Source organism: Ylistrum balloti, unplaced genomic scaffold (genome assembly GCF_031769215.1).
Source record: "Ylistrum balloti isolate Yb309-2 unplaced genomic scaffold, AGI_CSIRO_Ybal_v1 Utg369668, whole genome shotgun sequence".
Lineage (NCBI taxonomy): Eukaryota > Metazoa > Mollusca > Bivalvia > Pectinida > Pectinidae > Ylistrum > Ylistrum balloti.
Window position 1 is genome coordinate 799,756 of NW_026781915.1, and position 27,365 is coordinate 827,120.

A 27,365-nucleotide genomic window follows, 5' to 3' on the forward strand; every position below is an offset into this window, starting at 1 on the left:
AAAAAGAAACATCAAAATAGCAATATTCTAAAAATAAAACCCTGTAATATGGCACTTGATAAGGAAACTGTCAAATATAAAACAAAATTTTGTATGCTTTATAGCAAATAATTACTGAAATTCAGATGATAGTACGAATATTGAAATTAATTGTTATTTTCATGTATTGAAAACGATTGCCTATAAATCTAGACTACCTATTACGGCTGATACTGATCGCATTTTACAGGTAAAGCAAAATTAGTTCTTAGTCAGATTCTTTTTCAAGAAGAGTAAAATAAAAAGGAGAGAGAGAGAGAAACAGACAGAGAGAGAGAGAGAGAGAGAGAGAGAGAGAGAGAGAGAGACAGACAGACAGAGACAGACAGACAGAGAGAGAGAGAGAGACAGAGAGAGAGAGAGAGGATAAATGAAAGCAAATCATAATTATGTCTGATATAAAGTCATGTGTGTAAGTGAATATTTGCAAATAATTACTATTTCAAAGCACAAATTAACCGATATCTATATTAACTCAGTTCATGATCTTCCTTTACAAATGTTATGTTCATGCCATCTTTGTTTAGCTTTTTTTCTCTGTGGCTTCGAAATAATGTAACCAAAACAGCACCAAGGACTAGTCCAGGGATGAACACGCCGAAAGCAACACCCACCAAGGCCCCTGTAAAATACAAGAAAATGTAATGTAAAGCAAAAGTTTGGCTAGATTTTTTTTAACTTAATACGAAAAGATTTCCGAGCAGACACTAGACTTAACTTAATAATAAAAAGACTTCCGTACAGACACTAGACTCAACTTTATAATAAAAAGACTTCCGAACAGACACTAGACTCAACTTAATAATAAAAAGACTTCCGTACAGACACTAGACTCAACTTAATAATAAAAAGACTTCCGAACAGACTCTAGAATCGACTTAATTACAAAAAAGATTTCGGTACAGACACTAGACTCAAATTACTATCGCAAAGAAAATCATACAGACACTAGATTCGCCTTAATAACGAAACGACTTCCAAACAGACACTTAACTCACCTTAATAACAAAAAGACTTCCGAATAGACACTAGACTCAATTCAATAACAAAAAGATTTCCGAATAGACACTAGTCTCACCTAAATAACACAAAGATTTCCGTATAGACTCAAGACTTGCTTGATACTAATGACCACCCGTATAGACACTCGCATCACATATACTTACATACTGCAAGCAGCCTCTAAATTGAAAGCAACTTCCACTAGATCACACACACATTCAACAAAATCACTGATAATAACCCGTGCGGACACTCCATTCAACTTAAGTTAAAAATAAAATAATGTAAAATAACACCAGACCATTGTTAACATTCATTGATATCACCCGTACAAATACTAGATTTATCGGTTCAAATGTACCAGATTCATTATCCTCACAAATATAAGTTTACGCTCTAAAACTTGAAAAACATACAGTTGTTTAAAACACATGTTTGAATACTTAAATTACTTACCTAACTTTTAAACCACTTGTACAAACACCGGAATCACAGGTACTCACCTACCTCGCATTCAGATCACCTGTACAAACACCGGAATATCAGGTACTCACTATCTAACATTCAAATCACCTGTACAAACACCGGAATTTCTGTACTCACTATCTAACATTCAGATCACCTGTACAAACACCGGAATCTCAGGTACTCACTATCTAACATTCAGATCACCCGTACAAACACCGGAATCACAGGTACTCACCTATCTAAAGTTCAAATCACCTGTGGAAATACCGGAATCACAGGTACTCACCTATCTAACATTCAAATCACCTGTACAAACACCGGAATCACAGGTACTCACCTATCTAACGTTCAAATCACTTGTACAAACACCGGAATCACAGGTACTCACCTATCTAACATTCAAATCACCTGTACAAACACCGGAATCACAGGTACTCACCTATCTAACATTCAAATCACTTGTACAAACACGAAAATCTCAGGTACTCACTACTTTACATTCAAATCTCCTGTACAAACACCGGAATCACAGGTACTCACCTATCTAACATTCAAATCACCTGTACAAACACCGGAATCACAGGTACTCACCTATCTAACGTTCAAATCACCTGTACAAACACCGGAATCACAGGTACTCACCTATCTAACATTCAAATCACCTGTACAAACACGAAAATCTCAGGTACTCACTACTTAACATTCAAATCTCCTGTACAAACACCGGAATCTCTGTACTCACTATCTAACATTCAAATCACCTGTGCAAACACCGGAATCACAGGTACTCACCTATCTAAAGTTCAAATCACCTGTGCAAACACTGAAATCTCAGTTCTCACTATCTAACATTCAAATCACCTGTACAAACACCGGAATCACAGGTACTCACTTATCTAACATTCAAATCACCTGTACAAACACGAAAATCTCAGGTACTCACTACTTAACATTCAAATCTCCTGTACAAACACCGGAATCTCTGTACTCACTATCTAACATTCAAATCACCTGTGCAAACACCGGAATCACAGGTACTCACCTATCTAAAGTTCAAATCACCTGTGCAAACACTGAAATCTCAGTTCTCACTATCTAACATTCAAATCACCTGTACAAACACCGGAATCTCTGTACTCACTATCTAACATTCAAATCACCTGTACAAACACCGGAATCACAGGTACTCACTATCTAACATTCAAATCACCTGTACAAACACCGGAATTTCTGTATTCACTATCTAACATTCAGATCACCTGTACAAACACCGGAATTTCTGTATTCACTATCTAACATTCAAATCACCTGTACAAACACCGGAATCTCTGTACTCACTATCTAACATTCAGATCACGTACAAACACTGGAATCAAAGGTACTCACCTATCAAACGTTCAAATCACCTGTACAAACACCGGAATCTCAGGTACTCACCTATACAATATTTTAATCACATGAACAAACAATTGAATATCTCATACTCACCTGCACTAGCACTTGAAGAGGAGCTTACAGTATTGGAATCAGAATGAATACATCCGGTACCCGGATTGTAAGGTCCTAAGGTTGGTAGAGTGTGTGAATGTGTCCCTCCAGGAAAATATCTCCCTATAAATATAAAATCAGATAAACGATTTCATAGAAATGTATACCCGATGAAAATTTACAATGGGATGACAAGTAAAACAAGTTGAGCTAGCAACGGTTCTAACACGTTTCTGTTATTAAAGACAAGTTGAGCTAGCAACGGTTCTAACACGTTTCTGTTATTAAAGACAAGTTGAGCTAGCAACGGTTCTAACACATTTCTGTTATTAAAGACAAGTTGAGCTAGCAACGGTTCTAACACGTTTCTGTTATCAAAGACAAGTTGAATTAGCAATGGTTCTAACACGTTTCTGTTATCAAAGACAAGTTGAATTAGCAATGGTTCTAACACGTTTCTGTTATCAAAGATAAGTTGAATTAGCAACTGTTCTAGCACATTTCTGTTATTAAAGACAAGTTGAATTAGCAATGGTTCTAACACGTTTCTTTTATCAAAGGCAAGTTTAGCTAGCAACGGTTCTAACACGTTTCTGTTATTAAAGACAAGTTGAGCTAGCAACGGTTCCAACACATTTCTGTTATCAAAGACAAGTTGAATTAGCAATGGTTCTAACACGTTTCTGTTATTAAAGACAAGTTGAATTAGCAATGGTTCTAACACGTTTCTGTTATTAAAGACAAGCTTAATTAGCTATGGTTCTAACACATTTCTGTTATCAAAGACAAGTTGAATTAGCAACGGTTCTAACACATTTCTGTTATCAAAGACAAGTTGAATTAGCAACGGTTCTAGCACATTTCTGTTATTAAAGACAAGTTGAATTAGCAACGGTTCTAACACATTTCTGTTATTAAAGACAATTTGAATAAGCAATGGTTCTAACACGTTTCTGTTATCAAAGACAAGTTGAGCTAGCAACGGTTCCAGTACATTTCTGTTATCAAAGACAAGTTGAGCTAGCAACGGTTCCAGTACATTTCTGTTATCAAAGACAAGTTGACATAACAACGATTCCAGTACAGTTTTATCATTATAGACAAGTTAAATCACCAACAGTTCCAGTAGAGTTTTATCAACAACGTTTACGTATTACTGGAGCAAGTTCTATAGTACTTGTAAGATTGGAGAGTCCAGTACTTACTAGAATAAAGACTACAATTAGCACTGCTGATCACCGACCCCGGAGGAGCCTGTCTCGGACTTGGGCTATGAAGCATACACGTTTTTGTGTTGCTGCAAAAGTCAAAACTTTGGCAGTTAATTGTTTGCTCCTCCACACAAGACTTGGCACACTGTTCTACCGATATCCCTCTCAAAGGTAAAACTGAACCGTATTTCATTTGCCTGCCTTCGCTCTTCTTGAAATCAAACACGTATTTTTCTGCCATAATAAATAAAAAAAAGTTTACATAAACAATGGTTTCTATAAAATGAGAAATCAACATAGTCTTATATACTATGTATAATATCTATAATTCTAAAATGGAGAGAACATTCCTCCCGTTAGTACACGTGCGCTGTGTTATTGTCAAACATATCAGAGAAGAAAATTAAGCTATGTATCGCATGTCGCTGTTCTAAAATCTGCTATTTTAGCTGTTATTGAAAACGTTAAGGAGACATGTGACAAAATCAGGTTTGAAATAAGATACTTATGAACTTCATAAACAGATCGTTCTCTATAAGAATATAAAAGAACTATTCCTTACGAGAAGAGAACAGTCGACTAGAAATAAATCTGCGATGAACAATGACTGATAAGTTATAGGTAATTTCATTTTAGAGGACTTGATTGAACGATTAACTGGTGTAAATAATGAGGTAGATAGAAATAAAACTGCTGTGTTGTGTATTTTATTAGATGATTATACTTACTAGAATAATGGTTACATAAGTGTGAAGTCGTGAGGAAAGAACTGGGGACGTCTAACGTATGTTTTCTCCTCAGCAAACACGAACTTGAGCTGGCACAATAGTCAAATGACTTACATAAGGTATTCATAGTACATTTCTGGGCACACAAGTTGTCCGTCTTCACTGTTAACGTGGTTGCAGTTTCTACCTTTAACACCTGTCCAGGTAACTCGTCATAGCTGTCTAAATATTGGCCTGATAAAAGCAAGGATGATATAAGGGTGCTGGTATCACTACCTGGTAACACTAAGGGTTGTCTCTCTAGATAAATATTAGATGCACAATCTAATATTACGTTCTTTGATTATTGATATATTTATATATATTTTCCATTACGTTTAGTGTATACGTTGCGTACGTACGTGAAAAGAGATCACAGGCAGAACTGTATTTGACTTCCTGGAGATTCTCGTCAGGATGTGTGGCACTAAGTACACACGTCTCAGAGTTATAACAGTAGCTAAACGACTGACAGTCAAATATATCCTCCGAGAGACAGGCAGCGGCACAATCGTCTACAGCCACCTGGACCTTTTGACTGTCACCCGATCCCGACAAGATGCTGTTCTTCATTTGGCGGAACCTGGTGAGAATCCGTCCTTAAACCAACATCCAAATGAATGCAACGCATGTTAACCTGATATCAGTTTGCTAGTGAGATTGTTTCTTGGAATTAACAAAAAAGAACAACAACAAAAAAAAAACAAAACAAAAACCAAAAACAAAAACAAAAAAAAACAAAAAAACAAAAAAAACTAGTATCTTAAATTTGCACAATGAAGTGATGTCTTGGACATCGATAATTTGGGTACGGAGAAGCTAGAGTTTTATCTGTTTTTGTAACTTGATAACAACCATTATTCTTTTGAGGGTATCTGTTCCCAAAAATCAATTTTCTAAATACTATTAACGAATTCTTCCCACATTTAAAAGAAATTTTAATATTGATTGATAATGTGACAGAAGATAACTTTACCATTATCACCAGTATGTAAACACATTTTGGCATATCTAAACTAATTTTCGGACAAAACTCTGTTTGAAGGCGCTTTTGAATAATAGTTCTATTGCCTAGTTGCTTGTGTCCATGTTCTTTTTTTATATGTAGACACAATGCAAAATACCATTACTGGTACAACGTTGGTAAATATATCGCATTTTCTCTTCTGATTTGCTTAAACATTTCTGATGAAGAAGAAAAGTCCAAAGAAGATTAACACGGAAACTAGTAATGTTACCTGTCGTTTGCTGCCCAGTGGGTCGGACAATGTCACCCCGAATGGAAGATGCAGAAAATATTTTAGCCTGACAAAGATAAGAAGGTGGTCTTTTAGGTTAGGCGTTTGTCATGTCATTTACAAAGTGTTAATTATAAGCAATGTTTATCATCTCTAAGGGTTGTTTACAGGTAAAACATGTAAGTCATTAATACTTTTTTTTTCATCTCTAAGTCTTTAAAAGTGGTTTTTCAGTCAGTAACAATGTGTATCATCTCTGAGGGGTGGTTTTCAGAGAACTGTGTTCTAAGTAACGCTTTGTTAAATTTCTAAGTGGTGGTCTTCAGATAAACTTTCTGTTAGTCAGTAACAATGTGTATCATCTCTATGGGATGGTTTCCAGGTAATACATAATGCGTTCCAAAATCGGATACTTTTCAGATAAAATGTTAGCGTAACAATGTGAATTATATCCATATCAGTTAACTGTAATTCCTACCATTACTTTTGCTTCGTATCTAATCACAAAAGTACACACTTAAATATGTTTTAAGAATAAATCAAATGTATTGGCTATAAGTGTTATATTGTTATGCCTAACGATTGAATTAGATTTATCATTTTTGTTGTGTCACGAATATAATAACTAATTAAACAGTTTATTAAATCAAATTAAGTTAAATAAAATTAAATAAAAATTAAATTTCACTGCTTTGTGGGATAAACGGCTAACTACAAATATATGGTAATTAATCCATAGGGACATATACATACATCGTTATTGTTGATATGGTGCCTGAAATAAGATAATTGTACGAGAATAGTTTACCGTTACCATTTCACCATTAGGTATGGAGACGTTAAATTGCCCCGTGTAAACAGCGTTCTTCAGTCTGGTGTAGGCTTGTTCTATACTAGGACTAGGTATTGTGCTGTCCTGAACAGTTCCTTTAACAATAAGGTTATAGAATTATTTACAATTGTAAAACAATTATATGACGATAAATTAAGTATGTTTCTATTTCATCATAATGCGTGTGCATGATTCCATGACGGATGGTTTTATATCTAAATTGAAGTACGAGATTCCATAAAGTGTGTTATTCTTAAAATAAAAGATCAATTAACATAAAAAAGAGCATGAAGTTGAACGTAATGAACGAGGTTACGTAAACGATATTTTCAAGGTGAAACAATAATGTACTGGAAAGCGTAAACTTTCTAGATTTCTAAAATTGAAGCAAAACTAATTATTTCTTCATATTATTTCAAATCTACATGCATCTTTTTTTAATATTTCCATCCTTAAATAATGGTGAAACCCACACCTCCTATATGACGATGTTTAGAGTGTACCTCAGTGAAGATGAAAGGGTATTAAACACAATTACTTACTTGAATAGTGGTAACAGGTGGTATTAACGTTAACCTTCGGTCCATCCTGGCTGTGGTTTCTATTCAGAAAGCAAAAGTTGGCCTGGGGACAATAGTCAAAACTGTTACAAGGGAAACTACTTAGGGAAGAACAGATGTCCGCACAGCCTTTCGCCGTTCTAATGTTTGGGAAATTAGCATCCGACTTGTGGGGTGTAAACGTTCCAGCCACCAACGTAAAACCAGCTAAAATATGTAACAAAACGACAGTACATTATTATCATATAAAGTTATGACTCTTACATCCTCGATTCTCCAGGGGTTACAATCGATTTCGCTCTCTGCACCCCTGGAGCATGTCATAGCAAAATTGAAAGCACAAGCAGAACAATTTGATTGGTTCCAGGGGCAAAAAAATTACCAGTCACAGACTGATACGCTCCTTTTGAAGATTACGAGCGACATTCAACGTCAAAGCCATTACAATATACCGTTATGCGATCTCGAGATTCATTTGATGAATGCCAAAGGATCAAACTAGTCTTTCCTACAAGGTGTCGCACAAGGAACCATCAGTTTTGCTATGGCATGTTCCATGTGTGCAGAGAGCAAAAATGGTCATAATGCCCGGAGTATCGAGGATGTGATTCCTAAAATGTACATCGTATCTATACATGTAATTGGAATTCTGCATGGTGCATTTCACATATAGTATTTATTGATAACAAGACAGTCATAGCCTTTGCCACTAGAATGTATTGTTTACCCATAAATGGAATTCGGCCCAGTAGAGTGCTTGTAACGTATATATTGTCGTCGTCATAATCCACTTGCGTCCCTTGGAATCTGATGACAGATGCACTGGTGCTCTCAGCCATGTTCATCTGAGACATCAACTTGAATATCTTGCTATATATGTCCAGGAATGGATGAAATTTCCCTGCAACACAAAGTATTGTGTAAATATTCTCAGTTCGCATCTACAAGACGTTCACAAATGTTTGACCTAGAAAAGACTCAACATTTTAAGCAAAACATCCTAAATTTGATGTGCAATTTACTGGCTGTAATAAGATAAAGGATGTACACGTGCTCCAAATAAAAAATGAATGTTACTAAACCAGAATGTTTACAAAAATGTGTATGAAATTCCATGAACTATTTACAAATTAGTTTTAGTACATTGATCTATCAGTTAATAAATGTTTGTAAGTTCCATATATTATTTTATTCTGACCACCTATAATTCGATCCGAACGTATTACATATATAAATAATGTTTCAGCGTTCAAACTAAAATAAAAACTACAGCGGTGTTTTTAAAAAGATACTCTAAATAAGGTGTGTTTTGTGAAATTTACCGAAAAGGAACTCCATTTTTTTCGGTATCTATTTGGCGCAATCATAATGATACAGGTTAATAAAGAATCATAAAACTGTTATAACATTAAAGGCTGTGTGGAACATAACGAACTAATGCAGGTGAGAGTTCTATACACTAAACAAAAACATTGTCACAATGTCCCATTTTACAGTTGTTGAAGTTTTTGCTCAAAATCAAAATACTTAATATTTATATTTCCTTGTGAAGTAGAGGAAAATCAAGAAAAGCAAACTGAAATAAAATTTAAGGAGTTGTAAGTTGCAGTGAAGAAATATAAGCAATATTAGCGACTCAGATGACTGATTCGCGGAAAAGAAGTGCAATATTATGATTGAATGATAACATGGACTTCACGCAGCAAAGTAAGTTCTTACCGTGGACTAGAAATATTATGATTTCAATGATAACATGGACTTCGCGCAACAAAGTAAGTTCTTACCGTGGACTAGAGATATTATGATTTCAATGATAACATGGACTTCGCGCAACAAAGTAAGTTCTTAACGTGGACTAGAAATATTATTATTTCAATGATAACATGGACTTCGCGCAACAAAGTAAGTTCTTAAAGTGGACTAGAAATATGTGCATGGAAATAGATTTAAAAGAATAAGGATTTGGTGAGGGCACAATATGAGAACACGACAGTTCATCTCCGTTTTTATTGACAATAATAAGACAGTGTAAGTGATTAGGATTTCAGGTTTCGTTAGCCAGCAAGGGAATTACAAGACAAACTAACCAGGAAATTGTATTTGAAAGTGGCGTTGATTGGCTTCACTGAAACATTTTCTGATATCAAAGATGGATAGATCTGGATGTGAAACTTCTTCAAAGTCAAAGAAGTCGTATGACAAAAATAGTCCTAGCTGTGAAGAGAAGAAACATCCAATCATCACAGTGAATTGCATAACAATGCTAAAACAATGCCAGTCTATCACCAGTGTAGAAGTACGATTATACAGTTACAATATCCATTCCTACAGAGTAAACGTCGAGACGTCAATCTTTTACTTTTGTAGTTAATCTTGAATATTACCGTGGAGGTGTTGCACGTTAGTACAAGTAGTATGTAAATCTAAAATCTTGCCTTTATTCTGCCAAAGAAAACGCTGATGAACTTGACACAAAATATACTTGTTTGGCTTCCTTATCCATGAAGATAACCCCATTTATTCCATTGAACTATTGCATTTACTATTGCAAAGGGTAAAAGAATCTAATCGATAGACTTGAATGTGAATACGGGACTTGGCAACCACCGCCTCATTCTATTCCACTCTTTGTATATAAAATCAATTTTATCAAACAAAAAGTGGTCGCCTCGAAGTTCAAAACCGAGAAACAGATGATTTTAGCGTCTGATTATTAGGATTTATTGTACACGGACATAGCGACATTTTACCTGCATTATAGTGATCTCCATGCGAACAGGTTGGGAGAACGTCAGATCCCTGGAATCGGCAGACACTTCTGTCCATCCACCCTTGGTATGTAAATATGGCTTGTGAATTGTGAACTTGTGAACTGTGCTTTTTTCAAATATGTAAATGCAATCTGGCAGATATGTTACAGCGAAAAACGTGAAAACGTTTCGATATACAATGCAAGTTTAGAGAAAGAATAATTAAAATATCCTCTTAATTCTACCAGATTCACATAAGTAATTATATAGTACATATTGAAAACAGTAGCTAATAAACGTCAAATACATAAAAAAAAAATATTGGCAGTTAATCACTGTACCAGTAATGCAATTTTCCAGTGATGGTATAACTTTCTGAGATTTGTCCGATCAGAACGATGGTTTCGATTCTATTTGTATGGCAGAATATATCGATAATTGTCATACCTGCAGCGTTACATCTATAATCTTTCATACTCGTGAAATTATATTAAATGAGAAATATTTTCTTAAAGTTGCAGTATCCTCTGATAGGATGGAAGATGTGAAACTAAAGGAGTAAATGAAATTTTCTTCCTTATTCTTTTATTTCTCATTTCTATCCCATAAGTGGGAAGACACGTGGATGTTTACCTGGAGGAAGAAGTACCTGATGAGTGCTGTGTTGTTGGTAAACGACAGTCCAGGCATACTGAAATTATGGACTATGGTTTCATAACCACTGGTAAGCTGGTCCCGTACTGATTTCTAGAAAAAGAATCACTTAAGGTATTTGAATGAGGGGTATATCGGTATACAGTATAGGCGTCCTATATTTGTTACATCATAATAAAATGCTACACTTCACAATGTGTTTTAATTTTTTTAGCTTATTTAGAATGGGCATATACACAACACTGACACCAGAACCGTAAAATTAAAATATGAATGTTGATTTGAACTATCATTAGATGGAGGTGAAACATTTGCCAACGATATACATTTTAGTGTTTTCAGACATTTGCATAATTACATTAATCCTTCTTAAATATAGATCTGAACTAGGTATATATTTTTTGTTAATGTCCATGCTCATTTAACGTTGTATTGGGTGGATTTGACTTAAATTCAAGGTCATAGGAGTTGCTTCCCTTGTGTTATATTGTATTATTAGTATCAATACTACTGTTATTATGTAATGAATACATTGATTATATTGTATGCTATTTTATTTTGTCTTGTACCACTCTGATGTTATATGTTGAAAGGAATTGAATAGACTATGTCTGATGTTTAATCCTTTTGTCACATATGTATTTATATGTAACAAAAATGTTTGAAACTGAAATTGAATTTTATATTTTGCCAGAAGAGGAAGATTATTGAGTTGAAATAGCATGTGACCGATACCGCTACACCTTTCTTGACAATAAAATGTTCAAATTAAACCTGTTATTGTACAACATTTGAAATTCCTATCAACATTACGGTCATTTTTCATCTGAATTGTACCTCAATCATTTACCTGCCCAATAAATTTGTAGTTATTTGTTATGTGGAAAAATTCGAGTGGACTCTTCATCTGCACAACATACGCGCCATTCTTCAGGGCTGACTTAGGATCTAGTTCACTGTCGATAGCAGCAGAACCTATCGGTACCACGGTGCAGTTCTCGAAATCCCTGTCTATATTATACGCCACGCCTGAAGGAGGAATGGAACAATTGTTAGTAGTACAAGGATTATATTGTTTAAATGTCTATAGCATAACCTCGTTGTTGATATATAGCATCACTATTAAAAACGAAGCTTCTATTGAGCCGTACACGATTTTTCGTGATAATGTCAAGGATATTATGTTTAATATAATATATTCGTGAAGCTCAACTTTCGTGGATAAATAGAGCATAAATAACATAGATAAGCAAATAACGAGGAAAAATTCAATTTCAATTATTGGATTAGACTTTGGTGAATTCCAGCCTCTCAGAGAGGTTCCTTGGCCTGTTAATCAATCTTATCTTCCTTTACACAATCTAGGTCCAAAATTTGATGCAAATAGTGGTACTGGAGGTCGTTGTAGGCATATTAACGGGTGTTTTTAAATAGCTTATATGTTTTACGATCAGTCACTTATAACGGTAAACCTACCTGTGTTGAAGTCATGGATAAAGGTCATTGGGTTGGTTGAGTAAAATGGTGGTCGTGGCTGGTAGGATTGATGGTAATCATACCGTACAAATTTGTAGAAAGAATCGTACCAAATCTGTAAAGTTTCAATTAATTTTCAAAATAATTTCTAACGTAATACCAATATTTGCAATCTCTGCGAATTTAGATAAACTTCACCTCAATAGTACCATTTCTGATACCATAAAGATACCGCTCATCATTGCCCCGAGAAATCGATTCTACAATAAAAACAAAACTTTAACGTAAACTGCGAAACCAGTCTTCCATCGCTTTATTTTATCACTCGTGTGTAGCCCCAATTGCCATCTTTTATCCTTCAACTGGCACAGCAACTGTCGGAATACACCTATTACATATATTTTTGCTGTATTCGGCAGTGACAAAGTGGCTCGACAAGGACTGGCCACTTTTATCATTGTTCACCCTCGCCAAAATACAATTTATATTTCAAGACACTAACAATGCATTCTCTATTTATTTGGTTTGATGGATCCCAGATCAACGAAAGTTCGTAACCTTTTCAAGATAACATTTTGGACAATAAATATTGCAGGAGACGTTCCTGTTAAAGGAATTTGGTCTCAGATGTAACAAAGTTGGCGACACAGCAAGGTAGGAAATAACCGTAAAATATTGCCTATTTTATATCTTTATTGATTTTTGTGTGTAATGCATAATGCAAAACTATAACCAAATGTCACCCAATCATTATTCACATTCTGTGTTTATAGAAGACCAATGTATGAACAAAAGATGTATTCATATAGGAACATTTGAAAATTAAAAAATGAATTAACAAAGATAAGAACGGATTGATAAGCCTAATTTTAGTTCACGATTACTAGCGGGAATATGGTAAAAGTTACCTACTTTGGCGCTATAGACCTCAGCAATACTCGGTATTGTGACTTCCTGACTGTAGGAGAACTGTCCCGATAACTTGGGCATTGCTACAGGGGTTAGAGTTCCTGAAATGAATACGTCGGATTCGAACTTGGTATATCTATGTCATCAAACAACCGTTTTAACTATAATAAATCCACGGTCAATACTTCAAGTGTTTGGCATGAGAGTTCAATGTATTTGAAATATACAAGCAATTTCTAATAAATTTCACACAAAGGGACATGATATGACATACTGACGAAATTTTCAAAATTTGAACAGCATTCTGAGTAGTCGCTAGAATTTCAAATTTGTCACGACACCATGGGAGGAGGATAACTGAATTGTACTCTCGAAGAAGTTCATAATATTGACGAGTTGTTCCACATATTGTCTAAAATAAAACGTATGATGTCAAAGTCTAACGCCATTTAATGTTATAGCATATTACGTATATCACAACAGATTCCAGAGGGCTTTTGGCACCCACATTTGCTTGCTCTTCATTTCTACTGTGACTGTTAGATCTTTCTCCTTTTTATTCCTTCTTCTTTTCGTTCTTTTAATTATACAAACAAATTTGAAAATTACTCTTAAGAAATGTTGACAATCATTTTTAATTGTTAAATTCAAGATGGTCGTCTGTCGATCATTTTGCATTTTTGATCAGTCTCAAAATCAAAACGGCACAACTGTGGACCAAGGGGAACCAACATGTGAAATTTGAAAAATGTCTGTCGAGAACTTTCATACTTCAAAATTCGCCTGTTAGCCATATTTATGTCAGTCCTAAATCTAATGATCACTAGTGACCAAGAGGAATTCGCATATGAAAGATCCATCCAATGCTTCTCAACAAAAAAGCAACTTTTTGGTAAGTCCTAAAACCCATCGGACCCTACCATAGGCGATGGGAAACCTACATATGAAATTCGAGAAACACCTGTACTTTTGTTTTTCTCATCAGTTCCAAAATCAAATGGTTAGGACTAGGGACAGAATAAAATTTGAGAAAGACCCATCTTGTTCTTCTTAAGAAACATTGATAACAAACTTTCAATCGTAAAAATTCAAGATGGCCACTTGTCAGTCATTTTGTTTTATGATCAGTATCAAAATCAAGAGGACATGATTAGACAAGACTAGAGACAAAGAGGCACTCACATATGCAATTTGAGAAAGGTCCATCTAGAACTAGCGATAACAATTATTGTTAACTGACAGACGGAAAACGGACCACGAACGATGAAATAAAGAATAAAAAATGAAAAATCGTACGGATTCAATACTCACCTTCCTGGACTTGTGTATCTACGGCTACGTAATCAACCATCTTCAAACAGATAACACATCAATAATTAATTCTGGTTTTAAATCGAGATGATATCAAATGTCAATACGTAACAAATTCATAATCTTGTATATTCATTGGATGCATAAAAACATATAATTCCCATTTTAATATGATTTGGGTGATGCACGCATAGCAATATTGATATAAATTCAACCAAACAAAAAGTTGCCGCTCTTTTGCTCCTAGGTAGGCGGACAGATAACTGTATTTAATTAAGACAGTTAGAATATTTTAGTAATTGAAACTGATCCCTGGATTGAGGATTTGTCATTTCTTATTTCATGACAAAACTGATTAGACTCGGAAAGTTATGCAAACATTTCTCTAAGGCCGACATAATCCTTTTCTTCGTCTGGAAACTCAATGTTAAATTCAAGAATGATGTCAATATTAATAGAATTATTGCATGATGCATTTTATTCATTATTTGAATACTGTATTTAGCTATGAATTGGTATGATTACGTGCTATCTGTATGTCTTTTGCACAATCATCTCAACATTCGAAATGGCCACCATATCTCGGCTAGTGTCAGAATAGTAGCCATGGCAACGTGATTGAAATTCATGAGACTATCAATGATTAGACCCCAAGATTATCCAATCAAACTGTGTTGTATCATCAATATTTTAGAAGATACTGTATAATGTATCATCTGATGTATTTGATTGTCCTACCTGACCAGTATCCTCCTGTATCTGGAACACCAGAATTTGATTGTAAATAGCAATGCGGAGAGCAGCGTACGCGTCTAGCATAGTTACCTCCGGTGCTCGTGGGCCATTAACATTTCCTGAAAATCATACGGTCTATAGTGACAATATTTATTTTAAATACGGATATATACTTTACCAAACATTAATGATAAACACTTTTTAAGTCGACTCTATGACATGTTAATTGCATTCCAAAATATAAGAATAAAATATCTTAAGAATCAATATAAAATATTCCTGTAATATAAGCTTTTGCTGTTGTTCTAGGCACAAAGCCAAATACATACCAATTTAAAACAGTCTAATCTGACATCATGATAAAATCAGTATAGTAATGTGTTTGTATTTTGACATTTGACATTTTAAAATATAGAGATTGGAATGATCGAATTTGAATTCAACAACGATTTGGGAAGCGGATTCTTACTTGAGTAATGAGAACAGGCACTCTGAATCAGCACAGCGGTTCCGTCACCGATATGGCTCCTACTTAACCGACAAGAAGCGGTGTCCGTAGGACAATAATCAAAACTGTTACACGTGAAGTTGTTCAGGTTTACACAGAACGTAGCACATTCCATAGGAGATACCGTCTTAGGAATCACCAGATCATCATGTCTCTCTATCTCCCTCCCAGTAGTGTATGTAAATTGAGCTGAAAACGTGTCATTCGGTAATTCTACATCAAAACACTGCATACCGCTAAATATAACCTTTCTAAATTACTACTTTCCGAGAAACTCATCACCTGTAAAGCTAATGATTACTTAAAGTTATCCATCAAAATTCATTATATTTAAATCAAATTCTTAGTTACAGTTTTGTTAGTATTTGAAGATCTATATTTGTAAGGGCTAGGTATAAAGATTATATCGCTATATCATCGATAATATTTGGCATTGTCACATTACAAACCCTTTTCATTAATACTGTGTATTATTCAGAAGTTAAAACTTCATATTATTTTCTCTTTATTGAGTCCTTATATGCAACAAGTGCAATACATTTGTTTCGGTCACTAGACGAATTGAATACAAAATGCTATTTAATGCATTGTATGTATTTATGAGTAAGGTATGTTGTTGAAATAGACAGTGATATATAGTGGTACATGATAACACTTCTTACCTGTCGCTGGAGTCCTGTCTAGTAATGTGGCTCTCAGAAACACATCTCCAATATCATGGTCGACAGAGACATCTTGTATCCTTATCGGAGACACGCTCATTGTCTCTGCTATCAATAGTCGTGTTTTTAGCTTGAACACATCGGCTGTGTCTTGATTAAATAAAGCTGACCAAATGGAAATGAAATATTAAATATCAAATCAACATAAGTTTAAAATACAAGAACAAAAGGTTAATATAGCAATCAAACATCCAGGAAATTTCACGATATGGCGTATAAATTAGAAAAGAAAAAGAAAAATTTGGTCATGAAAAATCCCTGAGCATTTCTACAAGTCCAGGAAATGAATAAACTTCATTTATTTACGAAATGATTATTCCCACACTCTGTACGTTTCAGACCAATGTTGACGGAAATCGGTTTTGACATTTCTGTGCAAATGGAAACATTCAGCTCATTTATCCCTTTGATCCCCACCTTTGTCCCAAAAGGCTCAAAATAATCTTTCTAAGAAATAATTTCCATATCACAAAGACGATTAGGACCAAATTTGGTTGAAATCAACTGATTTCGCCAGGTGTCGAAACAACCTCATTATCGAGGGAATAAATGATGTCTCACACCAACTTTGGTTGAAATCCACTTAGTTGTTATAAAGACATATCATTATTAGCTAATGCTTTAAGGATTAATTATGTATATTTGAATTACAATGACGGTTGACAAAGATAAACGACACATAAGCTCTGTAACCTATTCAATCGTGACGATAGCTTAACAGTGAGATCAAATCGGTATACAGTCTTATTTACAATCATATCTCTGGTCGACAGAGAATGTTTTATTGATAAATCAACACATCTAATCATTCTATGCTAGTATACAGTCCAGTGAATCTGTCGTCTTACGTTAGACTAATTGCAATATAATTGATTTTTTATTTTTGTTTTTTTCAAAACGACTGGTATATACATCATAACTTGGAAAAGTCCGCAAAATTCAACAATGGAGATTTTTTTAGCCTAAAAAGAATCAGGAAACTTTGGAAAAAAAGCTCACTGGATCAATTTAGAAGAGGATGTCTACCTTTTATGTAACACAGTGCATGCAACATTAACATAATTCCTATGTTGAATACAGACTAGCTAAGCTTCATTAGAAACCATTACACGTACGATGAATATGGCTGAAAGGCATCAAAATATCAAACAAACTGGCTTTTATTGCATCTTAAAGACAAAAATATTGAATCAAAGATTATCAATATTAATTATGAATTAAGATAAGCATTTATATTTAATGTTTCTATTTCTACCAATTAAAATGAGAGCTCTAAATTGGCCTTGGGTTGATTTTAGAAGATTTCCGGAAATAATTAATGTAGTCAATTGGATTGAGTTCTTTCCTCATTCAAATTTGACTGAAGAGTTAAAAATAGCACAGTCCATGACATCGAACAACAGAAATACGGATATTTAAGTGCTTTATCGGATTGCTAAATCTTTGGACAGGAATTACCACAAGAATACGATCCTCTCGATTAATTAGGATTTCTTAAATTTAAACAAACTATTTTTTCTTTCCCCCAATAGTTCGGAATGGAAGATAAGATATTTTCATGATTTTGACTCTGCTTGCAGTGTTGATGCTAAATTGCATGTTTTCAGCATCACGACTCGGATGAAATAATTTTGTCAACAGCGGTATTTAGAGTATGTAGTGTACATACACAAGTGAGCATGAAGTAAATATATCAAATTACATGTATAGAAAAAGGTTCCAAGACACTAAATCAAGTGGACAATTTGATGATTAACAATTTTTGGAAATGAATGTATCATCGGTCACTTATGAATATGAAATAAAAATATAAGGTTTTAAAAAGAAAACTATAAATTCATACTGTTACTAACATTAAATAACGGTACTTTCGACAATTAAACAGAAAACAAAAGCCAATAACATCAAGTTAAAATGTTCTTTTCCGCCATTTTATAGTTCAATACTTTTTCAATGCGATGTCTCTGGTGGTGTATTTTAAAGAATCTGTACTCTGTTTTTGTTGATGCTTACAACATGTTTTAAACTTAAGTGAAAGATGTCACACTTCAAACTTGGTTAAATACGTAATTTTCTTTATTTCCTTGATCTTGTAAAAGGTCAAAAACATATTTCCCAGAGGCCTAATTTGTGTCAACCTGTGACCATACTGAAAAAACTATACCAAAAATCACACACAAAAAATCTGGTACAATTAGTGTAAAGTGCTAATTATCAGTAAAATGAATGGACAAAAGTTTACACTTTAATACATCCATTTATATATATGCTGTGTGTATTATAGAGGACAATATAAGGATACCAATGCAAACATAGGGTACAGACCTAAAATCATTAAAAAACTTTATACTGGGATTACAATATATATATTTTTTTTGTATTAAACATATAAGTAAATTTTAAGTTAGTGTAATTTTGATATTCTGCTAATGCATAGCATCGGAATATAATATTCAAACATCGATACAAACCTGGGAAGCGGACATTAAAGCGGAGTTTGTCTTTTGATGGATAACAGGGTGAAATCTCGAATACGGAAAGGTCTGGGTGGTCATTGTTAAAGTCTATGATGTTATACATTCGGTAGAACTCGGCCTGTCAGAGAAGAGTAATAATCATTGTAATATAGTACATGTGGTTCTAACAAACATCCTAGATCAGATTCTTTAAAAGATCACAACATTTACCTTGAAGAATGAATATCTTCATTGAAAGTATCAACAAATGCACTGCTATGTTATGTAGGTGATTTGATATCAGCACAAAATAATGTACAAGCTGTACAGGTTCTTTAAAATAGTTTATAATATATTTTTGGAATTATGACTTTGAAATAAACTTGCTTATATGAATAAGTTATTATAGGTATGAATTACCAACGTCCATATTCATGTTGCTAACACATTTGAGATATCGCGGTGTTCCTTATCTGAATTGAAGCTATACAAACTTTATCACAAACACATTCAATTCACCAATATGTCAAATGTTAGAAGGTGTGAAATAACAATGCAAGGTAAGTAATGATATATTAAAAGTTAAGTAAAGCCAACAATACAACGGTATTAAAATGAACTGAATGAATGCTGAAGCAAGTACATATCATGAACCTTCCAGATAGCAGGCGAACTTTAATTACAGCCTTTTCTTGATACACTGGTCACGTCTCGGGGTTCATCTTCTCTAGAGATACCTCAGTATTAATATTTCCTGGTGGAGTCTCTGGAAAATTTACCTCGGTGTTCACTCTATCCGTATGTCCTGGTGAGGTCTGTGGACAGGTTACATCAGTATTTCCCTATCTATAGGTCCTGATGAATTATGTGGACAAGTAACCGGATATTCCCCTATCTATAGGTCCTGGTGAAGTCTATGGACAATTAATATCAGCATTTATCTATATATAGGTCCTGATGAAGTCTCTGGACAAGTCAGTATTCACCTATCTTTAGGTCCTGGCGAAGTCTCTGGACAAGACAGTATTCACCTATCTATAGGTCCTGATGAAGTCTCTGGATAAGTCAGTATTCACCTATCTATAGGTCCGGGTGAAGTCTCTGGACAAGTCAGTATTCACCTATCTATCGGTCCTGGTGAAGTCTCTGGACAAGTAAACGCAGTATTCTCCTATCTATAAGTCCTGATGAAGTCTCTGGGCAAGACAGTATTCAATTATCGGTAGGTCCTGGTGAAGTCTCTGGATAAGACAGTATTCAATTATCGGTAGGTCCTGATGAGGTCTGTGGCCATGTTAACTCAGTGTTTACTCTTTGTAGAAGTCACGATCACATCATGGGGCAAGTCCTCTTTACCCGTCATCTTACGGGTAGGTATTCTGTCTTTCACGGGTAGGTGGTATATATTCTCTCCTAAAACTCCAGCTTTATTAATGTGATCTAGTACACAATATATTTATGTTACAAAGAGGTAACCTACCGTCTCACTGTCGCTGCTGACGGTCAACTGGACGGGAACTCCTTCATCACTGTTTGTCCCATGATTTGGCACGTCATACATTTCTCTCTACAAGAAAAAATTAGTTTGTACTTATTTATACAGATTTGTACAGATTTATAAAGTTTAAAATTAAAATGGAGTTAATGACATGTTTATAAACTAAATCCTGACCGAGTCAAATGATCAAACATTGTGAACCTACTTATACTTACACCCAGGAAGTAAGCCTCTATAGTAACATTGATGGGTTGGTTCGTTCCATCAACCTGGAAGTTTGTCACTACGGACGAGAACACGTTACACTGCATTTCACGACATCTCCTCTGGTAAAGTGGAAGAACTCATTGGATTTAATTATCAATGTGTGATAAGTATTTAATACGCTTCTTTTCTGATTACCATGACTAGAATTTAATACTACTGTTTAATGAATGATATCAGATCAAAAGTGATATCAAGATACGGTGCTGTGACTAATACGGAAAACGAATTGCATTAATTATCAACATCTTTTCTTTTCACTGATATAATTGATAATAAGCATTCTTGAGTTGAATCAATAAAGTGGTAAAAAGTGTTATAAAAATTCGCAATATTCAATATTGTAAGAAAATTGAAAACCATCCCCTCAACCTTATCCTACTCTTATGAAAAATCCACACAGACCCTGCGAACAAGTAAGATTTAGACTTAATCATACTACTGCTTCCATTTTCAAAATTCCAAATCGATATGCTCCAACATTATACAGAAATCAAATATCATCCAAGCCAATTCTACGGGAAATATTATCAGAGTTTATAAAACTTCCAAAATATCCATTCTACGTAAGAAAGGAGGTCAGAAGGGGTGAATCAACTGCCAGACTGACCTGGCCTACAAATGTGAAGTTTTTGTTGAGGCTGAAGAGCTGTAAAGGGTTCTTCATCTGGAGTAAGAAGCTGCCGTTATTGTGAAGCAGTGTCTGGTTCTCCATGACACCAAACGTCGCATTATCCAATGCCATAATGGTACAGTTCCCCAGTATGTTGTCCTTGAGGTACCTAACACCTACAAAACACATTTCTATCAAGACAGGTCTATCACAAGTTTCCTACATTTAGCGGTACTTGCCGTATGCAATAGTTTTTACTACATTGAAAATTTGACTTATGACTGGAAGACTGACTGGTTAAATTCTTCCAGTATTCTTTCGACTTCTCTGTCAGGGAAGAGTCATCAATACAGTAAGTGAAAATAGACCATAGAAGAAAAGTATCGGCAATTTGGAAATAGTAAATAGCAAGAAATGGTGAAAATCCAAAATGTCAAAATCGAAATGACGCGAGAACCAGTACTGAGAATACCCGGGGTATGTTTACAAGGGAAGATAAAACATGTGGAACCTTTACCTTAATCATGTATGTTCGTGAGTTTCCTGTATGGCAATTTATGTCTTGTCATTAAGATTTTGCGATAGTGAGTTTTGTAGTGATTGTGAAGTAATCGCGGTAGTGATTGCTTGCTATGTTTATTGCTCGGGAATAGCATATTTTAGAGAGAAGCCTCCTTGTAATAGCAGATATCAACCTCTCTGAAAACAAAATAGGAGGTCCATCTCATACTTTACAGAATAAGATTTCCTACACTTCCTATGGATTCAACTGCGACAACCCAGAACTCTTCATGATCGCAGCGACATGGGAAACAATCTACGGAGTAACGATTGAACTACACATATCTGATTATTATTTTTATGCGACACGCAGCGAACTGGATTTTCGCAACCCTTTGTGTTTGAAAGTGATGTTTTGCGAGTCTTGTAGTTATTAGTTAGTTATGCCTATGTAACATTTGAATTTTGATTGCTAATAATATGGTGAAGTTTTGTTATGAATATAAGTATATTACCTCCGTAGAAGTCGTCTATTTGTGTAATGGGGTTGATGTTATAGAAAGGTGGACCTAGTCTTAGTGGGCGATAGTCTATCCTGACCAGTCGGTAGGCCTCATCATACCACACCTGTATCAAAATGACAAAAATTAATTACAGATTACAATATCAAAGTCAAAATTTTCAAAATAACTGTCGAATGGTTCGCCGATATAATGTTATTCTCCCGTCTTTTGTTTTTTGGAATATCATAGAAATATGAATATGCATATTTCATGACATAAACTTGTTGTGACGTCATAAATAATTCATGTATTGATGACGTCACATGCTTGTCCCGGTAATGAAAAACGTACCGTTCGCGTCGAAATGAGTATATTTTTTCAGAAATATGGATTATATGATGAATAGATTATCACACTCGTGGCGGTATAGTAAAAGATTTATCAAATTCGTTCTACAGTTTTATATGTCATTGCCTAATGTTTGATCCTCTATTTATGAATCATTTTTATAATTAACATGTAATTCTAGATATTCCCATGTCCTGCAACATTGACTTACGTCGACAGACGTCATGTATCCGTCTTCAGGGGAGACAACTTCCTGTCTGTAGTAGAACTGTTTTGGTAAGGAAGGTATCCGTCTGGTCTGTTGTCGCCCAGGACATATCACTCCAGCTGGCGTCTGGCGAAAAAACAAACATTCTTCATTATCTTTTTTTATTTTTCCCTCGTTACTAGTGTGAAATTCAGTACAATCACGGGGGCTAATCCGTAAGGCCATTAAAAAGCTCTCTTTTCTTCCATTATGTTTAAATTGCTTCACATCTTATGCTCAAAACAGTCCATCACATGTTCACAAAGACATTTAATCATACTTTTGAACCACACCAAAACATAATATATAGTGATATACCCCTTCATTGTATTTACCTCAAACAGTGAATCATCTCCGGCGAAAGGTTTAAAAGCATAAAAGTCATACACGTGCTGGAAATTCTGTGGTCCGGAAGGCTTGTTCAGGATGCCCTTTACATCCGCCCGCACAGGCACTGTCACAAAGTCTGATGATGTCTGCCAGCCCGGAACTTCCACCAAACAAAATTTCAGACATAAACAACTTTCTCTGTACAGTATTCGCATTACATGCTAATAACTTTACAACCATGCGTAAATGTCCCCCAATGAAAAAAATTGTGTTGAATCTTGGGAGGTTGTCGAAAATAAAGTAGACGAAAATTAACCTGATAAATAGTCCATGATAAAGTAAATAGTAATTTACCTGAGGAGTAGTAGTCGATAGTAAAGACTACAGGGATTTACCTGAGAAACAGTCCATGGTAAAGTGGACAATAATTTACCTGAGAAACAGTCCATGGTAAAGTGGACAATAATTTACCTGAGAAACAGTCCATGGTAAAGTGGACAATAATTTACCTGAGAAACAGTCCATGGTAAAGTGGACAATAATTTACCTGAGGAGTAGTAGTCGATAGTAAAGACGACAGGGATTGACCTGAGAAACAGTCCATGGTAAAGTGGACAATAATTTACCTGAAAAGTAGTAGTCGACTGTAAAGTTGGCGTTTTCTCTAGCCCAGTATAGACATGCCTGCCAATGGTATACAGCAATACCTCCGATTACGTCTTTGCCAATATATTTCTATAGATAAAAACAATGATAAAAGTTGAAAAACTCATTCATACATTTCCCTGAAATCAAGCTGATTTCTTTGAGCAAAAATTAGATAAATAATGTTATTTTCCCTGTGTTTAATTTGTCTTGCTGTGGACAGAATCTCAGCCAAATACATTTGATCCCCTAATTTTAAAGTTTGAGAGGGAACATCATGTTTTCCTTCAATATCAAATTGTATTACTAAAAGATTGAAATTTCTTTCCCGATATCAAGTCTGTGGATTTGGTACACCAAGATCGCCCTCCGCTCAAAGTTGTAGTGAAAATCAATGTTGGCGAAATTGATGTGAACCAGGATATTTGTATGTGAATGATTTTGATTCTGATTTTGTCTCAGAATGTCCCAGGCAGTAATCAGTTTAATTTTGAGGAGCGAGTCTGTTATTTATATAACATTCTTTTGATTAAGTTTTGTTTCTATTATTAGACAGTCTTTATAATTTCGATGAAACCCGAGGAAAATTCTAAATTTGAATAAGTTATAAGATTTTCCTCATGTCCTTGCCTATCACTAGTCTCTCCGACACACATTATTTGATTTCGAGACGTGAAGGTGCGACCTGCATCCTCCTCATGGGCTGGAACCATGTGCGATAGGTTTTGATAATTATTGATATTGAATAGTTCCCCGTCCTAATGTTGTCTAAACATAATCAAAGTCTTTCTAATCTCCTAATATAACAGTTCTGACCTATTTTTATCTCTATTTCTCCGAGTATGTCGCGCCTGCTCTTTCAGTCCTGCGAGGACGGTTCTCATAAGGACCGCCGGTTACAGTCCCATCCGCCGGACTGTATGTTAGTGGTTAGTGTATAGAGTAGAGATGGTAGCAATTCCACGTTCCATTCCGAGTCATTCAACGGATTGAAACACTAATCACACCTCTTGAGTGTCCTAAATTTCTGTATATTATTCTGTTCAGACTCCATACACCTGTCCATATAGATGACGTTTTATGATTTTGTATGAGAACACACTGATAAATTATTAGATAATTTCGACTTTTTCCTATACAAAATATACCTCCAATCCAACCTAATTGGTTTTGGGATTTCTGAGACTTTTGTAGTGTGGGACTTTAGATTCTAGATGACGACTTCAGGTCCATTAACGTAGAATTACAATACGACTTCAGGTCCATTAACGTAGAATTACAATACGACTTCAGGTCCATTAATGTAGACTTACAATACGAGTTCAGGTCCATTAATGTAGAATTACAATACGACTTCTGGTCCATTAATGTAGAAATACAATATGACTTCAGGTTCATTAATGTAGAAATACAACATGACTTAAGGTCCATTAATGTAGACTTACAATATGACTTCAGGTCCATTAATGTAGACTTACAATACGACTTCAGGTCCATTAATGTAGAATTACAATACGACTTCAGGTCCATTAATGTAGAAATACAATATGACTTCAGGTTCATTAATTTAGAATTTAGAGTACGAGTTCAGGTCCATTAATTTAGAATTAAGAGCACGAGTTCATTTCCATTAATTTAGAATTACAATATGACTTCAGGTTCATTAATGTAGAAATACAATATGACTTCAGGTTCATTAATTTAGAATTTAGAGTACGAGTTCAGGTCCATTAATTTAGAATTAAGAGTACGAGTTCATTTCCATTAATTTAGAATTACAATATGACTTCAGGTTCATTAATTTAGAATTTAAAGTACGAATTCAGATCTATTAATTCAGAATTTAGAGTACGAGTTCAGGTCCATTAATTTAGAATTAGTTCCTCCTTCCTGTGTTGTAGTGGTATTTCGTCTGATGCGACTAATAGATTAATTGATGACGTAATTACAATAGTTCCTAATGTTGTTGAATCTTGAATAATTGTCATAAAACATTGCGTGTGTTTGGTACCTATGTTGTAATGACGCTTTGATAGGCCTAAGAAATAAAAGGATCCAGGAAGATGAACAACACTTTTTTATATCTTGTTTCAGTCAGGTAATTCTATGTTTTGAAGCCAAAAAGTCTGAGAGAGAGTAATCATAAGGGGGGATAAATCAGTGTTTCTAAAGCCGAAATCGCAATCAAACACTGAATCGAGAGGGAACTAATCGGGATGTTTCCGTTCAAAACGAAAATTAACAGAAGAAAAAAAACAGAATAAAGATAATTAAAGTCAATGATGTTAAATAATGATCTATATTTGTGGTGTATTAATTGACCATCTTTTGGACAGTGGTACAGGGTTAATCAATGTATTTTGATGTTTGTTTACCTCTCCATATTGTTTACCAAACTTTAGGGCAGTGTCACTAGACAAGATATGATTGTAACCGTCCGAGTCATATACACCAAACACGTCAGCATACAGGCTGTCTGACAGTGATGAGAGAAGACAAACTCCATCTACAGAAGAGCATTTACTCAACTTCAAGAGAAACATTAAATATTTTTGAAAATCATCACAGAATCAAAATTAATAAATGGAATACACAGAAAGATGAACTAAAATTAAGACAACGTATATTAGAAGCAGAATTCATCCCATTGAGTTCATATTATTTTCATCAACGAATTTTACTTTAAATGCGTTTTTTTCCCTCTTTCAACTTAAAAAAAGTGTTAAATAAGCTTTTTGTTGATGACAACGTCAGTACGTATAAATGATGGCATGATAATATGATAATACTATTGTTTATATTGGCATTGGTAAGACACTTATATCCTTTTGAATATATAGTATAGACCTTACCTGTCACATTGTACAATTCATTTGTTTCGTAATTAAGTATAATGCGGTTTTCTTCGCCGTTCCTGTAGGTGACGAGTGCCGCTCTGTTGCCTAAATTGTCAAAGTACACAATGATGTCCTTGGTTGTGTTTAATTCAATCATGTTCACTTCGATGTTTGTCTGGAAGCTGTTAGGCAGATCTGGTAAACTAGGAACATATCCTTGGACACCTGGTGATAATATAGGAAGTAAAAGGGACAGCGTATTAGAAAGACAACTACCTTGCATGCTACAGGCGACCACTGTATACTAGTGGAATGGTCAACACGCGAAACAGATAATTACATATTACTGGTGGAATGGTCAACACGTGAAACAGAAAATTACAGAATACTATTGGAATGGTCAACATGTGAAACAGATAATTACATATTACTGGTGGAATGGTCAACACGTGA

At 34.8% G+C, this 27,365-nt stretch overlaps 1 protein-coding gene across 1 annotated transcript; it reads right to left on the reverse strand.

The window, feature by feature from the left end:
• Nucleotides 1-509: 509 nt before the first annotated feature.
• Nucleotides 510-27,069, reverse strand: LOC132561146 (uncharacterized). The gene is made up of 29 exons (XM_060225876.1): nt 26,928-27,069; nt 26,451-26,581; nt 24,057-24,165; nt 23,436-23,590; nt 23,065-23,187; nt 22,518-22,629; nt 21,499-21,677; nt 20,840-20,950; nt 20,607-20,693; nt 19,142-19,265; nt 16,611-16,775; nt 15,910-16,137; nt 15,444-15,559; nt 14,706-14,745; nt 13,398-13,495; nt 12,486-12,600; nt 11,860-12,038; nt 10,989-11,102; nt 10,356-10,436; nt 9,693-9,819; nt 8,333-8,506; nt 7,588-7,812; nt 7,028-7,140; nt 6,214-6,280; nt 5,338-5,574; nt 4,937-5,170; nt 4,203-4,442; nt 2,998-3,120; nt 510-661 (listed from the first exon to the last, which is right to left on the reverse strand). Exons 1-29 carry the CDS (start codon nt 27,067-27,069, stop codon nt 510-512), a joined length of 4,101 nt encoding a protein of 1,366 aa, XP_060081859.1.
• Between the last annotated feature and the right edge of the window lie 296 nt (nt 27,070-27,365).